The sequence below is a fragment of the Heterocephalus glaber genome, unplaced genomic scaffold, assembly GCF_053883595.1.
Source record: "Heterocephalus glaber isolate CG9 unplaced genomic scaffold, H.glaber_assembly_v1.0 deba00001571, whole genome shotgun sequence".
Lineage (NCBI taxonomy): Eukaryota > Metazoa > Chordata > Mammalia > Rodentia > Bathyergidae > Heterocephalus > Heterocephalus glaber.
In genome coordinates this window covers 3,602,114-3,620,475 of record NW_028258356.1, presented here as the reverse complement: position 1 = coordinate 3,620,475, position 18,362 = coordinate 3,602,114, and the positions used below count along the sequence as shown (strand labels likewise).

The 18,362-nt window shown below is 36.0% G+C and overlaps 2 protein-coding genes across 5 annotated transcripts in view; both read right to left on the bottom strand.

Annotated features, from left to right (window-relative positions):
* The window catches only part of Tph2 (tryptophan hydroxylase 2), a 113,472-nt gene extending 99,657 nt beyond the window's left edge, over window positions 1-13,815 (bottom strand). The window contains exon 1 of the mRNA XM_004845027.3: window positions 1,804-13,815. Within this exon, the coding sequence (XP_004845084.1) occupies window positions 1,804-1,908 (105 nt within the window). The 5' untranslated portion in view covers window positions 1,909-13,815. The remainder of the gene's footprint in view (window positions 1-1,803) is intronic.
* A 188-nt stretch (window positions 13,816-14,003) lies between these two features.
* The window catches only part of Tbc1d15 (TBC1 domain family member 15), a 64,858-nt gene continuing 60,499 nt past the window's right edge, over window positions 14,004-18,362 (bottom strand). For all 4 annotated transcript variants that reach the window (XM_004845029.4, XM_087192434.1, XM_087192435.1 and 1 more), the window contains 3 exons: window positions 16,388-16,504; window positions 15,658-15,744; window positions 14,004-14,390 (listed from right to left, as the gene is read on the bottom strand). In XM_004845029.4, coding sequence (XP_004845086.2) covers window positions 14,172-14,390; window positions 15,658-15,744; window positions 16,388-16,504 — 423 coding nt within the window. In that variant the 3' untranslated portion in view covers window positions 14,004-14,171. The remainder of the gene's footprint in view (window positions 14,391-15,657; window positions 15,745-16,387; window positions 16,505-18,362) is intronic.

Sequence of the window (18,362 nt, the reverse complement as noted above, 5' to 3'; positions counted from 1 at the left end):
TAAGGACATAAGGCTGAAATGGATAACCTTGCTTTCTGCAGTTAGACCCACATTGTCACATGAAAGTCAGTGTGACTCTACTGCACATGGAAGAGATTTGGCCCACAGGCAAACTGTGTCAGACTGAAAAGTGACTGTTATATTCAGCCTCAAATAAAAGGAGGGGAAAAGAAGAAGAAAAGAAGGAAGGAAGAAAACTAGCTAGCTAATCCTTACCAGTAAAGAACAGAATCAGAGTAATAACAGTGGATTCTAGCAACTCAGATAATATTGTCAGAAATGCAAAATTTTAAAAAATAAGAAAATTTTCATTGACGCACAATGCAAAACTCTGATGGCTTATTTTACATTCTTTATATGCAAATAACACAGTTGAGTAAACAGAACTATTCCTCTGGAAAATGATAATATAATATAATCACATCAATCTGTCATGTCCTCATGAAACAGAAACATACTTTTCATGTGGAACCCAGTGAATAGTGATTTGCCATTGCCTTCCTCTGATTTCTCTACTGGCTTTACTTTTATACATTAGTATTGCCTTTCTTGCTAGATGTATATATAATAGAACTGGGTATTTTATTATTTATGACTTGAGAGAGAAGTAGACATTGACATTTGACAATATGTTTAGTCATTAAAAGCTCAAATGTCTTAGTACTCTCAACATCTGCTTCCTCTTCACCACATAACACACAAATCTCATATATTTAAGTGTCATTTTTTATATGAAAGGGACTTGCATTAACCATAACTCTGAGATTTCTTTGTTTTCTTTCTAGCAGTTCATTATGACTTCCAAAGTCCTCAATATAATATCTTATCCAAAGAGTCATATTCAAATATTATAAAATCTATTTACATTTTGTCCTGATTTTTGCAAATTGATTTAAATAGTTCTACACAAGTTGGCATGATTACTTTCTACCATTGTTAGCAGGAATAATGCATCAGTACAATGCAACCCTCTGGCACATATTTGGAGCCACAATATTAAAACAGACTTTTCTATAACAAACTGAATTGAAATTTATTGATAAACTGATACTTCAGCAGTGAAATGCCATTTAATATTTTTAATGACTAGGAACCTGAATACATTTCTATTTCACTTGCCATGATATAAAAGTACTGGTTTTTAAATTAAATCTTATGACTATTACTTCAAATCAGGACCTAAAATTCTGCAAATTCTGCTTTTTCCTCTTATTAATATTTTAAATACAAAAACTCCTTTACTTATGAAAGCAAGTAAAATACTGCTTTCGTTACTCCATCAATTAAGCTTTTTTAAATGAAATAACAAGGCACGCAGGACAACTTTTGAAAGGAGCTTGATCCTTCTTTTATTACCAAATCTGCAGTTAAGAATATAAATATTAGTTCTGTGCTTAAAGGCTGGTCATTGTAGACTTGAACGAGGTGTAGGAGACATTAAGATCTTGGGGAAACCATAGGAAATGATTTAATTCCTTCTTCCTATTCCTCCTCATAATAAATGGCCCTTCAAAGTTCAACGAACTTTGGATATAGGACATTGCTTCATACACACTCTCGTTCTTAATGTTCAGAAACTTCGCTTTCTATTTCGAGGAAAAAAAAGTTTAGCACACAATGATCAGTACACCTGCTTTACTTTGTGGAAAAAGAAGGCGGTCAGAAATGCAGCAGGGAGGCAAGTCGATAAAGAAAGGAGTTGAGGGATGTGGGCTTCCTCCATACCAGGTGTCCATATGGTGAGGAGCGGACGATCGCTACCCTAGAAAACACTCTAGAGGGTCCCAGGTACTCAGTACTCACTGTTAAGCTGCCAAGTAGCTGATGCTCTTCAGGCACCGCTGAATCCAGGGAAAACCCTCTCCTTGCCCAGTATTTACTGGAAAACATCATCATTGCCGGTTGCATGGATCCAGATGTAATTTTCTCTCTCGGCAGCAGGGGGTACTAGAGGGGAAGTAGCCGCGCTGGCAGAAAAGGAGAGAGGAAGAGGCGCGCTTCTGCAGCGTGCTCGGGGTGCTGTCCAGAACCCTGGTGCTCAAGAGCAATGCAAATCTTCCCCTCCCCAGAATCCTTTATATGAGTGACTGGGGCCTGATGGAAGGCAGATTAGAAAGAAACTCATTTCTGGTTGCTGATGGCCACAGTCAGATTACAGCTCTGAAGCCTGGGGTTATCTGTGCTCAAGACACGATTTGTTTGTTTCATAGGGCGACTAGCCATTTGGGCGGAGGGTAGAGGGAAACGCGTAGGGGGATGTTATTTGTAAGACAAAGTCTGTCCTCTGATGTTAACTCTCATCTCTCAAGCCTGCTATTGGCAGGTCAGCCTCAGTTTTTAAGTACTTATGAACCCAAAGGTTTTGTGCTTTTTTTTCTAAAAGTAGGAAAATATAAAAGATCGCCACTGCTGAATCCTTCCACTATTTTATGTCAATAAGCTTTTTTTGGACATGATGTGTTACAGCTGTGTGTGAACATATTGTGTATGTGCAAGTCTGTATGACGGCTTTCATAACAAGTACTGCTTGCTAATCCTATGATGTCTGTATGCACGGTGATGTTCAGGCCATTGTATTGCAAAGGAAATGTGAAGCTTTGATTTATCCACATATAGATGTAGCTCAGACACTAACCCTAGACTCCTCCTGAGTGGGAATAAAAGGAAACTAATGGTCATATATTAGTCATTCCTTTAATGCTCTTGACGGCCACTGGATTTTTCCTCTCCACTTGTAATTACACCCAAATCTAGCAATTGCCATGCATAGATCAATTGATATTCTTACTACTTAAACTTTACAAAGTCACAAAATTCACTATGCCACAGGAAAATCTCACCAATCCTCTGAAGAATGGAAAACTCTTAACCAATTGTGCTTGACTAGAAAACTAAAAGTCTTGGGCTGGCACAGTTTGCCTCTATAGAAAACAAGATGAAAAAAAAAATTTAAACAGGAGTGGGTGAAATAATATTGACTGGATTTGAATTGTTTCTGGAGTTGGGGTATTTAATTACATTTGATCTAATTCTGAAAATTATCCTTTGACTTGTATTTCCCTTACAGATCAGCACTGATCAGCTTCTAGTAAAGGCAATTTTAAACAAGTTGATAGAGGGCCGGAGATTTAGCTCAGTGGTTCTGCCGCCTGCCTCACAAGCACAAGGACCTGAGTTCAACTCCCGATACCATAAATGAATAAATAAATAAACTATAAAAAAATAAGTTGATAGAAATAGTGATAAAAATAATAGCTAATATTATTAAGTGCTTAATATTTACCAATATCTATTTTAAGCACTTTTTTTGAGGCAGCATCTCACTTTGTAGTTCAGGCTGGCCCTGAACTCACTATGTAGGCCAGGCTGCTCTCAAACTCGAGGCACTCCTCCTGCCTCAGTCTCCTGAGTGCTGGGATTACAGCATGTGCCACCACTCCTGGCTCTAAGCATTTTCTGTAGACTTATGTGGGTCAAAATATGATTAATTATTGCAACATTTGCAAGGCAGTCACTATTCTGTTTTACATATGGATAAACTGGGGATTGAGAGCTTGGATCGCTTACCAAAGCTTCACACAATTAAAGAATGATCAAGGCAAAATTTAAATTCAGAGTATCTGCTTCCAAAACCCATGTTCTTCTGCACTGCATGTGCTCTTGAGTACTACAATCAAGGAAGAACATATAAACAAGAGAATGCAAAAATGAGTGAGATACAGTGCCTACCCCTAAGGAAATATCAGCCTAAGCAGAAAAACACACATGAAATAAGAAAGTAAAGCAAAATGACTTCTCTACAGAAGATATCAAAAACACAAGGGATGGAGTCTTCAGTACCACCTTAGGAGAGTCAGGAGAGATATCTGGAAGAGTAGTTGGGTGAATCTTCAAAGGTGAATTTGTATTTGTTAGTCATAAGGAAATGGAATGTGAAGAGAAGGTTGCCTGCAGAGGTCACAACATAAGAAAATAGAGAACTGTCATTACTCAACAGCGACAGAGTGTAGGTGTAGGGCAAGGGTGCTAGTGAGATAAGGCTAAAGGGAAAGCAGGGTCCAGACTGTGAAAAACTTTCAGTGACACCGTGTGGGCTTTGCACTTTTCATCTTTTCCTGTAAGTGAATGTCAACAATGAGAAGAGCTTTATGCAAGGCAATTACATAAACATATTGATATTTTAGAAAGCAGCATCATGGAAGAAGACTTCAAGACTGAAGGCAGAAAGAACTTAAGATCTAAAATAGTCTTGCCAGAAGATGACAACATGGATTAAGGTAATAGCATAAAGGATGCAATGAAAAGAACTGGGAGGGGGTTAAAAATCCATAGAACAATGTCCCTGCTTGAATGTGAAAGCAGAAAAAAACTATATTAAAAGTCATTCATTGAAGCTATTAAGGTTTATCTACTTTTGCTCCCTCTGAAATCCTATTAAAAGCAACGTAAAGGATTTCCTTTTCTTTTCAAAGCACACAAGAATAGCATAAATTGGATAACAACAGCAATGAAAAATTAGAAGCTTAAAAGGAGATGAAAGAGACATAGAAAGACTTTGCAGACATAAGAAAGCTAAGCCTTAAACTATCAATAAAGAAGACTGAAAAGCAACTCAATTTACATTACAGAATCCTCTAAATGCTCAAACTGCTCTGGAATTGGGGGTAAATAGAGTAGGTGGAACAAGAGTCTTCAAAGTCTGTGACACAGTTAGGCAATTTCACAATTTACAACAAAGTTCCAGTAATCAATACAGTGCGGTTGATATGTAAGGATAGACATAGAGCTAAGTAGAATAGAATTGATGGTCCAGAAATAAATTCTTATATTTATGAACAATAAATTTCCAAGGAAGGCACCAAGAAAATTCAAGGAGTAAAGAACAATGTTTTAAACAAATTATTCTGGGACATCTTTGGATAAACACATGCAAAACAATGAAGTTGGACCATTTGTCACATGCAAAGCCTAATTCAAAATGGATTAGACATAAATGTAAAAGCTAAAACAGTAAAACTCTTAGAAGAAAACAAATCTTTGTGACTCTGGCAATTATTTGTTAAATATAACACCAAAAGTATAAGCACCTGAAGAAAAAAGTTATAGAATCTTATTTAAATTGAACACTTTTGTCCTTCAAAAGACACCATCAAGAAAGTGAAAGACAATCCACCTTGTGGGAGAAAAAATGTAAATCATGTATCTCATAGAACACAAAATCCAGAATAAAGAATTCTTATAACTCAACAAAGAAAAAAAGTGACCAGTTTTTACACTGGCAAACATGGAAAAAATTCTACATTGTTATTAGAGAAAGGCAAATCAAAAAACACAATAAAGGGCCAGGGATTTAGGTCAGTGGTTCTGCTGCCTGACTCACAAGCACAAGGCTCTGAGTTCGATCCGTGATACAAAAAAAAAAAAAAAAAAAAAAATCCCACAATAAGATACCACTTTAGACCCAGTAGGATAACTAAAATTAAAAAACACAAATAGTAAGAATTGATGAAAAAACAGAAATTGTGAAACTCTCATACATTGCTGGTGATGTATTGGAAAATGGTGCAGTCACTTTGGAAAACAGTTTAATGGTTCCTCAAAATATTATATATGAAGTTGTCATATGACCCAGCAATTTTACTCCAGATACATGTAAAATGATGCAGTTTCTTTGAAAAAAAATGTTTGGCAGTTCCTCAAAATGTTAAGCCTAACATTGTCAATATGAGTGAGCAATTATCTCCAGATAATTACACCCCAGAGAAATGAAAATATTTATCCATTAAAACTATATATATTCATGACTATTCATAATAGCAAAAGTACAAACAACTCAAATCATATCACCTGATGAAAAGACACCAGGCATCATAGAATACTTAGCAATGTAAAGAATGAAGTAGCAATGCATGTTACAGCGTGGATGAATCTTGAAACCATTATGTTAAAGAAGCCAGTCATAAACACCATAAATTGTATGATTTTGTTTACAAACAGTGTCTAGAAGATGTAAAAAGAGAAAATAAAAAAAGAGAAACACAACCAGAAAGTAGATTAGTGGTTGCCAGGGGCTGCAAGGAGGGAGGAAGTAGGGAATCACTGTTAAAAGGTATAGGGTTTCTTTAGGGAGTGATAAAAATATTCTAAAATTAGATACTTGTGGTAGTTGCCCAGCTCTGTAAATATACTAAAACCTAACAATTTGGTACATGAATTATATATCAACCCCCCCCACCCAGTACTGAGGATTGAACCCACCGCCCTTGCATTGAGCTTCATTCCACCACCACCAACAACAACAACCGTTATTTTAATTGTTTTGAGACAGGCTCTTGCTAAATCACTTAATTGCCTGGCGTGGGCTCAAACTTGCCATCCTGCCTCAGCCTCTGAAAGTGCTGGGATTCTAGTACTGTGCCATCACAGCTGATTTTGTATTTATTTTTTCCTAAGGAGATAAAGTCTCATCTTTTCCTCCCCTATTCTAGATAGCCAAGCCCTCTCCCCTTTATTCTTCTGGGTAGATAAATGGAGGTTACTCTCTGGCAAGGATAAAACAAAGGGCCTCTGTACTTAAAAGCACCAGTAAAGTTGAGAATGTGGGTACTGTCCTGAAAAAGAGATTGCTTAAATAAATGCTTACAATGCATGTTGAGACTCCTAAACTGACTGACAGCCAGGCATTTACCCTCAAGCCAGAGTAAGGGACAAATCTTCCTTCAAGAATCTGACCATGCGCAGAAGAAAGCTCTAGAAACACACTGAAAGCTAAAGATAACACTGAGAATTCTAAGCAAAATATGGTAATCAGATTACCCTGCAGTGAAGTGCACAGTTGATAAGCCTCCACTCAAATATTAGTAAAGAGTGTAAGGCTAGATTAATGACAATTATACAGAAAATCAGCAAATGAAAAATTCTGATAAAAACTCCTGTATGAAAATGAAAATTTAGAGTTCTACCAAACCTCTGTTAAAGCCGGTTCAGCGTTTTTATTTTAATGTTTAGATCTTTAATCCATTTCTATTTTAGTTTAGTGCATGGTGAGAGATATAGGTCTAGTTTTAATCTTTGGCAAGTTGAAGCCCAATTTTTCCAGCACCATCTATTAAAGAGGCTATCTTTCCTCCAGTGAGGGTGTTTGGCTCCTTTGTTGAAGATGAGGTGGCTGAGTGTGTCTGGAGACGTTGGTGTAGGAAAAGATTTTGTGAACAAAACCTCAGTTGCCCATGAACTAGCACAAACAATCAAGGGATCTCTTCTTATTAAAAAGCTTCTGCACAGCAAGAAAAACCACCAACAGCGTGAAAAGACAACCCACAATGTGGGAAAAAATTTTCACCTGCTGTTCCTCGGACAAAGGTCTACTATCTCGAATCTATAAAGAACTTAAAAAGATCAGACCTCCCAAATTTAAAGACCCAATTCAAAAATGGGCATCTGAAATGAACAGACATTTCTCAAAGAAGTAGAAATAGCAAATAAACATATGAAAAAATGTTCAACATCACTGGTCAATCGAGAGATGCTAATGAAAACAACGCTAAGATTCCACCTCAACCCAGAAAGAATGGCTGCTATCAAGAAATCAACCAATAACAAATGCTGGTGGGGCTGTGGGGAAATAAGAACCCTGGTACACTGCTGGTGGGAGTGTAGACTGGTGCAACCACTGTGGAAATCAGTATGGAGTTACCTCAAAGAACTAGGACTGGAAGTCCCATTTAACCCAGCTATTACCCTGCTGGGTATCTTCCCCAAAGAATTAAAAGAATCATACCACAGTGATGTATGTCCACCCATGTTCATAGTAGCACAATTTCTAATAGCTAAAACTTGGAAGCAACCCAATTGCCCATCAACTGGAGACTGGATAAAGAAAATGTGGAGGGTTTTTTTTTTTAATAAATGGAGTACTACTCAGTCATAAAAAATGAGAAATTAGAGAGATAGCTAACTGGATGCACATTGAGGTGATACTCAAGTGAAATAAATAGGAAACACATGTGTAAATACGAAATAGTTTCTCTAGTGTGAGAAACTGAAAGTGTAAATAATGACTACAAGGTATAATAAATAATGTGAAATAGGAAGAAAAGGGGCCAAGGGGAAGGGGAAGTGGGAGGGGTAAAGGAAAGGAAAGAAAGGAATGGAATTAATATGAGAAAATGAAAAAATGGAAACAAAATCTTTGTAAATAGGGAGGGATGGAGGGGCTGAAGGGAGGGCAGGGGAAGGGGGGAAAAACTAAGAACCAAGAGAGATTATGTAAAGGTGCAAATTTCCAATGATGAATGTCATTATATTGTATACCTAAAATGTACCAATAAAATTAATTTTAAAAAAGAAAATGAAAATTTAGGGTCAAAGAGGAACACATTTAACCTGAGAACTGCATTTACAAAGTCATAATACTATAACCATTAAAGATTGACCTAATTAATATTACATCAACTATATGGTAAAAGATAAAGTGTGCATGTGAATAATGGGGTCTGAAGGGAAAAGGAGCAAGTCCCCATCTTCCAATGTGAAAAGTGAATGGTGAATACCCACAAATTAAAATCAAAGTAGAAGAAACACACACAGACTAAAACTCTGAGAGACACAGAAGGAAACAGCAACATCATCAGCTGAAAGTTGTAAGTTCTGCCCCTGCAGGGAGGAGCTGGGAGATGGCCAGAAGGGGGCAGTTTCTCCTAACAACAAATGTGGAAAACACGCGTGTGTGACACTCATTGTAAAAAGATAGATTTTAAATTTACCGCGTAAATAGGCACTGGTTTTTAATAAAGCTAAGCTTAGATCTTAGCTCTGCCACTTGCGTCTGTGCATGAGTAGAACACATTACTTCACGTTTCTCAAAGTGCCATTTCTGTACTATGTAACAAAGAAAGTACCTATACCTTGATTGTTATGTGATTAAATGCAACATGTTCAAAATGCTTAACATAGTTGTTGGCAGATGTTGGATGCTCAAAATGTTAAAGCCCTATGCCTCGTTGAATGTGAAACCAGAGTGATATAAAATTAGGTACTAGTTTAGAATCCTTGGCAGAAATTGAGGAGATATGGATATGTAGGTTTTAATGAAGTGATTATCTACATAATCCCTGATAAGCAAGAAGCCAACAGTTATAAGGTAAGGCAATAGAATTAGTTTGGATTAAGCAGTTAGAGGCAAGGAAGTCAGAAAAGAAAAGAGAAAGCATAAAGTGAGATACCATCTTATAAAGAGAATCTCAATGTAAGATTCTACAGGTGGAAGAGGACCATATGATCAAGAATGGCTGTGGTTTTGCTGCCTGCTGCGCAAGTGCAAGGACTCAAGTTCGATCCCTGGTACCAAAAAAAAAAAGAATGGCCATGATCAGCCAGACATGATGGTGCGTGCATATAAACCCAGCACTCAGGAGGCTGAGGCAGGAGGATCTCTGCAAGTTCAAGGCCAACCTGGGCTACACAGTGAGTTCAAGGCCATCCTGGACTGCATAGCAACAGCCTGTCGCAATAAAACTAAAAAAAAGAAAAAAAGAAAAGAAAAAAATTGCCATGATGAACAGCTATGACAGGGGTCCATAAACTTAGGCAAGTTTTGTGTTAAACAGATACTTGTTGCTGTTGAGAATAGTAATGAGAGAGAGAGAGAGAGAGAGATAAACCAACCCTTAAATCAACTGGAAAATGGAAGTGAATCCTGACAGGCAGTAGATTGTATGTACAAAGAAATGGAAAATGTGTTGTAAATAAACTGAGACAACCAAGGAGATGCTAAAGCATCTGTGGTCTACAGTTGGAACAATCCAATACTTCCACCCTGCCAATTTCTGTTTGACAGGTAAAACATGAGATTCTGAGGATTTCTTCCTCCCTTCCTCACTACTAGCCCTCTTGAAGTTAACTGGAAATTCAATGTCAAGAAAAAGCTGGCTCCAAGACAGGATGTCGTGGCAGACAGCCATGCAGAGGAGAAACAATTCATGGCAGGCAGAAGTAAAGCAAGCAAGGAACAAGACAAGCCTCTTTCTATCCCTTATACTGTATCCAGGCTACTGGGATTAGGGTGGTGCCAAACTAAGCAACTACTGATTTAGTAATCACCCACCCTTAATCCTAGTACCCTTAATCCTAGCATGGCACCATGAATTAACCACATACTCTAGATTCAGCCACCTCTGAAAAAGCCCAACCTATGACTGCATGAGGCTTTGGGGGGCCATCTAGACTTAAGACCTAACTGGTGAATTCTTTTTACTCAATTTCTTTCCCCCAAAAAAGATGTGCTGCTGCCAAGACTCAAGCCACTTATCCTTCAAGTTGTAGTTCATGAAGCTCTTCTTGGGTATCCGATGCCAATGAAAAGATTATTTCCTTCTCTATCTCCACCTGTCAATAAAATTTCAGCACAATTCATACTAAATGCAAAGTGTAAAGGCTAGTTTGAAAAATAGTAGGATATGAAGGAAGCCAGTGAGAACCACAGGATTGGGTTTTTTCTCCTCTGGGAAGTCCATTAGCCTTTATAGAGTCCTTAACTGTTAACCAAGTTTCTGTTCAAGAACTATGCAGCTTAATTAAAACTGGGAAAGTTAACAAAGTCCAGCTTTTGGATTTCACTTCTTTTATAGCCTAACATCTGCACAAGAATGTATCTTGAATTTTGTTCTTTTCTGGGAAAAAAGGGGAGCATATGAGCATCTATGTGGAATAACATTCTTCTTATTCTTTTAAGAGTACAAAAAGGCCAGGTACACACCTGTGATCCCAACTACTCAGGAGGGTAAGGCAGGAGCAGGAAGATCACAAGTTTGAGCTCAGCTTGGGCAACTTAAAAAACCTTGTCTCAATTAATCGGACTAAGGATGTACATCAGTTGTAGAGTACTCCTGGGTTCAACTTCCAGTAACTCAAAAAAAGTACAAAAAGTAAAAATACTTAAAATAATTCCATTCAGTAAATGTGGCAATTTAATCTTTATATTTTTCACTTGGAGTAGATGTTAACTCCCAGTGACTTCCTGGTTAGCAAATGTTTGGCTCATTTACTATTTTACAAAATGTAACCAAAATTTTCTTTAGGCCTATATCCCACTGTTATGGCTTATGTCTACATATCACACCCCACCCCCCACCCCCCGGCCCCAAGCCTCTTGCATTTATAGGTGGGGATTTTCAGAGGTGGCTGGATCTAGAGTATGTGACACTGGGATTGACTCATGGTGCAATGCTAGAATTAAGGGCACTAGAATTAAGGATGTGAGTGCTACTCGTCTGGATAAGCTATAAAGGACAGAAAGACTTGCTGCTAGTCACTTGCTTGCTGCTTTGGCTGTCTTCTGTCTGCCATCAATTGTTTCTCCTCTGTGATGCCCCTCTGCCAGGCCACCTGCTTGGAGCCAGCTGAAATCTCTACACACTGAGCCAAATAAACCTTTCCTCCTTTAACTTTGGGTGTTGGCTATTTTGTCTCAGCAACAAGAAAAGTAACCAAGACACCATGTGTGCCCTGGCAATGATTGCAGCATGCAAATGCTGAGCACTCAGAAGCACCTTGATGACTCCATCACAGAACAATGCTTTGTAAAGTAAATCGGTGACCTCATGGAAAAGACTGTAGTCCCTGCCTCTACAATCAGACTATGTAACACATAAAGCAACCTTAAAAACAGCCGTTTTTAAAGCTGCCTACTAACCCACTGACTCTTATGCCTCCAGTCAGACTAGTCTGGTGTTGGAAACATCAATTACAGATTGTCACTGCAAAAGTCCATCTGAGTTAATAATTTGTGCATCTTCTGACAACTCAAAGTAAAGATGCCCAAGCCAGAATGGCATTTCCCTGGCACACAGTTGTATACAAGTTCTAGAATCAATAAAAATTTTGGTTTACTTTATATAAACTATTTTTAGTAATGGGGATGATATGTGAATTTCCTGTAAGTTACTTGGCATCCATAAACAATCTGGGCAATAGCAGGAATCATTCACTATCCCTAAAGGATGTTCCTTATTGTTCAAAACAGACTGTTTCTAATCACCAGGTCTAAATTTCATAATATTGTAGAGTTGAAGAGTCTAGTCACATAAAATGATCAAAACATGAAGGTTCTTAAACACAGACTCACACAAGACTTAAGAATAAACTACCTTTATCAGTTAAAGCTGAAATTACCTGAATTTTAACAGCTTTACACATCATATATTGTACCATTTGAAGGGTGCAGATAGAACATCTTGAAAAAAACTGAACTAAATTAAAAAGTTACACTAAGGAAATTTATCTAAACTACATAACAGCAATTGGAACAGCTTGAGTTTATACAGTGTATATTAACTGGATTTTTGTGGCCAGATACTGTAGTATCATCAATTCCATACAAAAATATGCTAGACAGAAATGTGGTGTTTAATAAAAATGTTTTAACAAGCAGTTGTGCAATAAAACTTGAAAAAAGTGCAACTTACTAATTAAGATTTTTTACAAAAGTCTGAAGTAGATATATTATGTAGGAGGAAAAAACCCAAAAAGTCCCTGTCCAGGAAGAACAAGAAGGACATCAAGATGTTCTAAGCAATTTCCTGAATAGCAGGAAATGAAAAGCTGGAGATGCTGTTTTTGATCAGTTTACTTTTTTCTGAATAGGCTTATTCATTATTAACTGATGAAAGATAGCACACATGATATTAAAAACTAAAATCTAATGTTTCTACTGTCATGATTGCCAGTTAGTACTCAACCATGAAAAAGTTCAGTTGGTCTCTAACTTTCTGGGGTAAAAATTTATGTACTGCACTGTATCAGAACTTCACAAACTTTGCTTTGCACTATTTAGCATCAACTGTAATAAGCCACTTTATTGAGTCAGATAATTGTCCTCCAAGGCAACATGCCCATTTTCATGCTGATAAAAATGTTTTTAGTTATAAAAGGAGTTGTTTATCTCTTCCAAAGCTGAAATGTTTCAGTAACATAAAAACATGAGATGTACTGAGATGCACCTTGAATTGCTCTAATTCTGATGAATTAGCAGAATATTTCTTACTGTAATTTAACTGGAAACACTACTTTAATTTCAAATTTACTTTAATGATATGTACAGAGTTAACAAATTACAATTAAAATGGAATCAGTTATGTTTATTCCACATAACTTAAAATCATGCAATACTGCATGGTAAAAACACCAGCTTCATTCATATACAAAAAAGTATCAAGACATGATAATATCTTGAAATATTTGACATAAGCTTTTTGCAAAGAGTATTTTATAAAAATTTAAAGACCTGATTAATCAATTAATGCATTAGGAAAGATAATAAACATTTTTAGTAAAGTTACAAGCAATTAATTTTAAAATTATGTCAGGTACAAGGTTGAATGCAGTCTCATGAAATAAATGTTAAGAAAATAGTTTTGAAAAAATCTCATATTGAAGCCAGGTGCTAATTTCATTGAATCAGGTTATATAAATCAATAGTCAAGTTTATTCAGTTAAAGAAAATATGCCTATCCTTTCTTATACCCATAAATAGTACTTATAGTCTTTATATACAAGTGAAGAAATGTTCAATGTAAAAAAGATACTGCCAATCCACTTATTATGGTCAAAATAGGTCTTTATCTACACATTAAATTGCACTGATGAACATGTCCAATTTAAATCACATTCAACCAGCATAAATATTTAAGCTGAGCATTTTGTTGTAAACAATAGGAAAAAGCAAACTCATTTTTAAAAATTTCAACACTGAGCAACAATCTACTTCTCAGCTTAGAATGCTATATGAAGGCTCGACATTTACTTTAATCAAATCCAAAAACCTCTAAATTTAAGAGTAAACAAAGTGAATGTTTTTCAAAGTGCATAATTTCCAACTCATCCACGTGTAGTATTTACCCAATTCCAGTTCTTCAGCAAGAAAATAAAATGTACTTGGCTATAAAAATACTAAGGAATGTTATTTAAAAGGAAAGGCTATTTGGTGGAAGTAACTACAAAAATAATTAGTTTAAAACTTTGTAAAGCTTTAATGCAAGAATATCAGTACACTTTCCTTCCGTCAACCTTTAAAGCATGATCAATATCAAGGTTTTAAATGTCCACCTTTCAAGTACTTGAAAAAGGGTTTCAATAAACTGTCTTTTAATAAAAAAAAAAAGCAAGACAAATGATCATGCAGGTGTTAATCTGCTAACATTTGGGGACAAGGGTATCTGTGTTGGGCTGTCATCTCTGGTTCCACTGGTAGCAAGGGTAGGCAAGGTGCTGCTCTGAAACACAGATGCAGGACAGGTCATGCCAACACTTTCATCTTCACCAGTGTCTGAATCTGGGGTTGTAACTTCACTCTCCTGAAGCCCCAGGATCTCACAAACAGCTTGTGGCAATTCCTTGATAAGAAAAATCAAACACAACACCATCATTCATTTATCAAGAAAATTCATCAAAAAGTAACACTTCTGTTTAAGACTACTTTGATTTCAGGATCTGACTTTACAGTGTAAATATATATCCTTTTCTCGGGCCTTCCTTCTCCATTCCAAATGAAACTCTAACCATCTGTTTTTTTTAAATTAGTACATGTTTACAGTACATAATGATTACAATTACTGCAGGGAGTCAACACATGTACATAATACAACTTTTTTCTCTCTCTTTTTTTTTTTTTCATTCCCTACTCTTCCTCTGCTCCCTCCATCTTTTTTTTTTCTTACGTAATTCCTGGATCTCTTCCAAATCAGTCACTCTCCACCCAAGAATGACCACAAACACAATGGTTTTCTAGTACTTGGTATTTACTGCTTTATTTCTTTATAGTAATATCTTATCTACACTATCTCTCCTTAAGTAAACAGAAGTTTCTTAAAGGTAAGTAGCATATACTGACATGTTTTAGAACAATATCTATCAAATAAATGTAGAACTAAACTAAGTAACTGGATCTATGAAAAAAAGACATGAAACTCAAACAAAAATTCTTATAAAAATGCAAAAGCTGCCAAGCATGGTGGCGCACACCTGCAGTCCTAGCATTCAGGAGGCAGAGGCAAAAAGACTGTCAACTAGTTCAAAGCCAGCCTGACCCAGCTAATGAGTTCAAAGCCAGCCTATACTGCAAAGCAAGAGCCTATCTCAAAAAACAACAAACTAACAAATCCAAAAGCCAAAAAAGAAAAATCAAAAGTATACTGATTTGGTTTGAACTGAGACAATACTTCAAATTTGTCTTGTTTTTAGCAATCATTAAAAGCTTGACTGATCTGATATAAATATAATGACAGATGAAACACTTAATTTTATCTGTCTTTATTTGGGGATACTGCATATTTAATAATAGATTATGTATTCATTGATTTGATTGGGTAATGCATCATTGCTTAAATTCTACACAGCCTCTTTAACTGCAGAAATATTTTCATTACTTTTGCTATTCTGCCTTATTATTAAATGTTTCCGATCTGGCATAATTAGTCAACTGTTTTTAATTAAGTGCTGAAAATCTATTATGGTAAACAAAAAGCCAATCAATGGTTTGCGCCTGCCCTCAACCTACTAAAACTGCCATTTATTTTACTTTTAGGAAGAAAAATATTTTTTTATCCCACCCAAAAGAAAACCTAAAACAAAATCTTGCAATTATTTAAAAACACTGTGTACCTTGCATTTTACCATCTGTAGAGAAATCGCTTCTGCCTTGCACAGTACATCTTCCACATCAATTTTCATGGACAACTCATTGATATGCTAAAAAATATCAATAACATAAAATGATAATCAAAACTGAAAGAGGGCCGGGGATTTAGCTCAGTGGTTCCGGTGCCTGCCTCGTAAGCCCAAGGTCCCGAGTTCGATCCCAGGTACCAAAAAAAAAAAAACCAAAAAACTGAAAGCACTATAGTTACTATATAAACAATTTATTACAGCTATACTGCACCACAGATAAAACCCTTAAAAATATGTACATACTACAAATACACGAGAAATCCAATATATCTTTCATTAGATTATTTCAAGTATTAAAGCTAAAGAATAGCTAATAAGCTTATGGAACATTAAACATAGCAGCTGTCCCAAGTCAGGACAGCTATCTCAAAGCTCTAAGTAAAAATTATTTTTCAAAAAACTAAACTACAAGAAAAAAAACAAAACTAAACTACATAAAACAACATTTGCTGAATTTCCTTTTCTTCCAAATTAGCCAGTAAAAGTAACTAGCCAATACATACTCCGGTGGAAATGACATTGTCAGAAGGCCAGTCCTAGCACTAAGTGTTACTGATACAATTTAAGTTAGCTAAAGGATTCAATAACACTCCACATAAATGTTCTATGTATCAGCAGCACCAGAGGAAAGAGCCAAAACAGTCTAAACTAAAGGAATAAGTACCTTAAGTATTTCATTGAAGCCATAATGTTTTTCCATTATTTGCTGCTTTTCTGATTCAAGAATAGCACAACAGAGAAGAAGATGGAAATTTTTACATGGCAGTTCAGTCCACATTACCTTTAAAAAGTAGAAGAGTAATTTAGTAAACTATCAGTTCTAGAATATTTTCCTCATTGATACAAGCTGAACACTGAGGCAATGAAGCTGCCCAGTTGGGACAGTCACTATCGTTTTTCTAACTAGCAAATAAGAAGTGAAAGAGCTTCATCTTCACTACAAACTAACATCGGGTTTAACACTTGACATATTACAACTCTGGCTCTTCAGATAACTACAGTATGCAAATCACTGTGCAGAGCCAAAATGATGTCTTATGAATTAAGGAGCCACAGCCACAAAGTGGAGTTTAAGGTATAAGATTGGATACATTTTCAGCATTTTTCTAAACCTTCAGGTTCTCACTTATAAACCTTTGGTCCCTTAAAAAAAAAAAAAAAAAAAAAACACGTGAAAACTGTAAAAAGAACTATATAGTATATGAAACCAAAAATACCCAGCTAGCTCTATATTCTAAATATGTAAAACCTCACATATTTTGTAACTGAGAATATTCCTAATTGTGACACAAAGTGTCAACTACCCAAAACTTATATCCAAACATATAAAACATTTGATTAACAGCTCCACTTCAGAGCCGGAGATTTAGCTCAGTGGTGCTGCACCTGCCTCGCAAGCGCAAGGACCTGAGTTCAATCCCCCTCTCAAGGGTGGGGGGCACACAGCTCCACTTCTTCCTAAATATAAGAAATGCCCTTAGATTTAGGACCTTAGTTTCTCCTTGGTTAATGTATCTATTATCTTCTCTGCAAAGATAAAAAGATCCACAAAAACAATACTATTAGAGTATACCTGAAATGTTTTTACTTTTTAAAAAACCAGTGAAGTTGAATAATTTTCAAAATAAATTCAACTTTTGAAAGTTTAATTACAAAAGAATTAACCTCAAAGTTTTTATTAAGTTGCAAATATTAGCATACTGCCTTCTCTAACAGTAGCACAGTTATCAGTACTACAGCAATCTATTTCTCTCCTCATTCTTTCCTTAGGAGAATTTCTGTCATCCCTTAAATTTTTATAAAGATAAGGCAAAAGCCAGGCACAGTACCACACACCTATAATCCCACCACTCTGGGAAAATGAAGCAGAAAGATCAAAAGCTCACCCTCAGCCTGGGCAACTCAGCAATTTAGTGAGAACCTGTCCCAAAATTTTAAAAAAAAAACAAAATTGAAAATGGCTGGGGATGTAGCTCAGTGTTAAAGCCCTAGGTTCAATCCAAAGAACCACAAAGTGGGGAGGGGTAAGGCAATAATCAATAATCTTAACAATATTGCATTAAAAAGAACAATGATCTGTTAATAATAGATATTAATAAAATATAACTGTTTTATGTTATATTACATTTATGTTTATTATATATTACTTTATATTATATTAATATATTAATACAACTTTTTTCATCAAGAGTTACCCTGGGTACAAAATGCAGTAAAAAGATGTACACCAAAAACATGATCATGTATTTCTTCTAGAGTGGAGAAGAGAGAAATGGGCCTGTGGTAGCAATTTAAACTAGCTATCCCTTCAATTTTTATCTTGACAAAAAAGAAAAACTAGTAATAAATCCAACAAACTATCTACATATATTAAATCCAAAAGGTGGCATGTTTGTTATTCTTTAGTTGCAATTTAATTTTCTTTGAAAAAGCAACACAAGTCACTCCTCCTAACACTTTCCACTGCAAACTAAAATGCCAATTCAAGTTGACTGACTCTTCAAAACTACCCTGAATGCTAAACATATCTGCCAGAATGTGATAGGGCCTCACAAAAAGTCAAATTTCCCAAAGAAAGAACACAAGTAGCGAGTGGTCTAGGGAACCTGGGATACTTGTTGGCCTGAAATCTCGTAAGG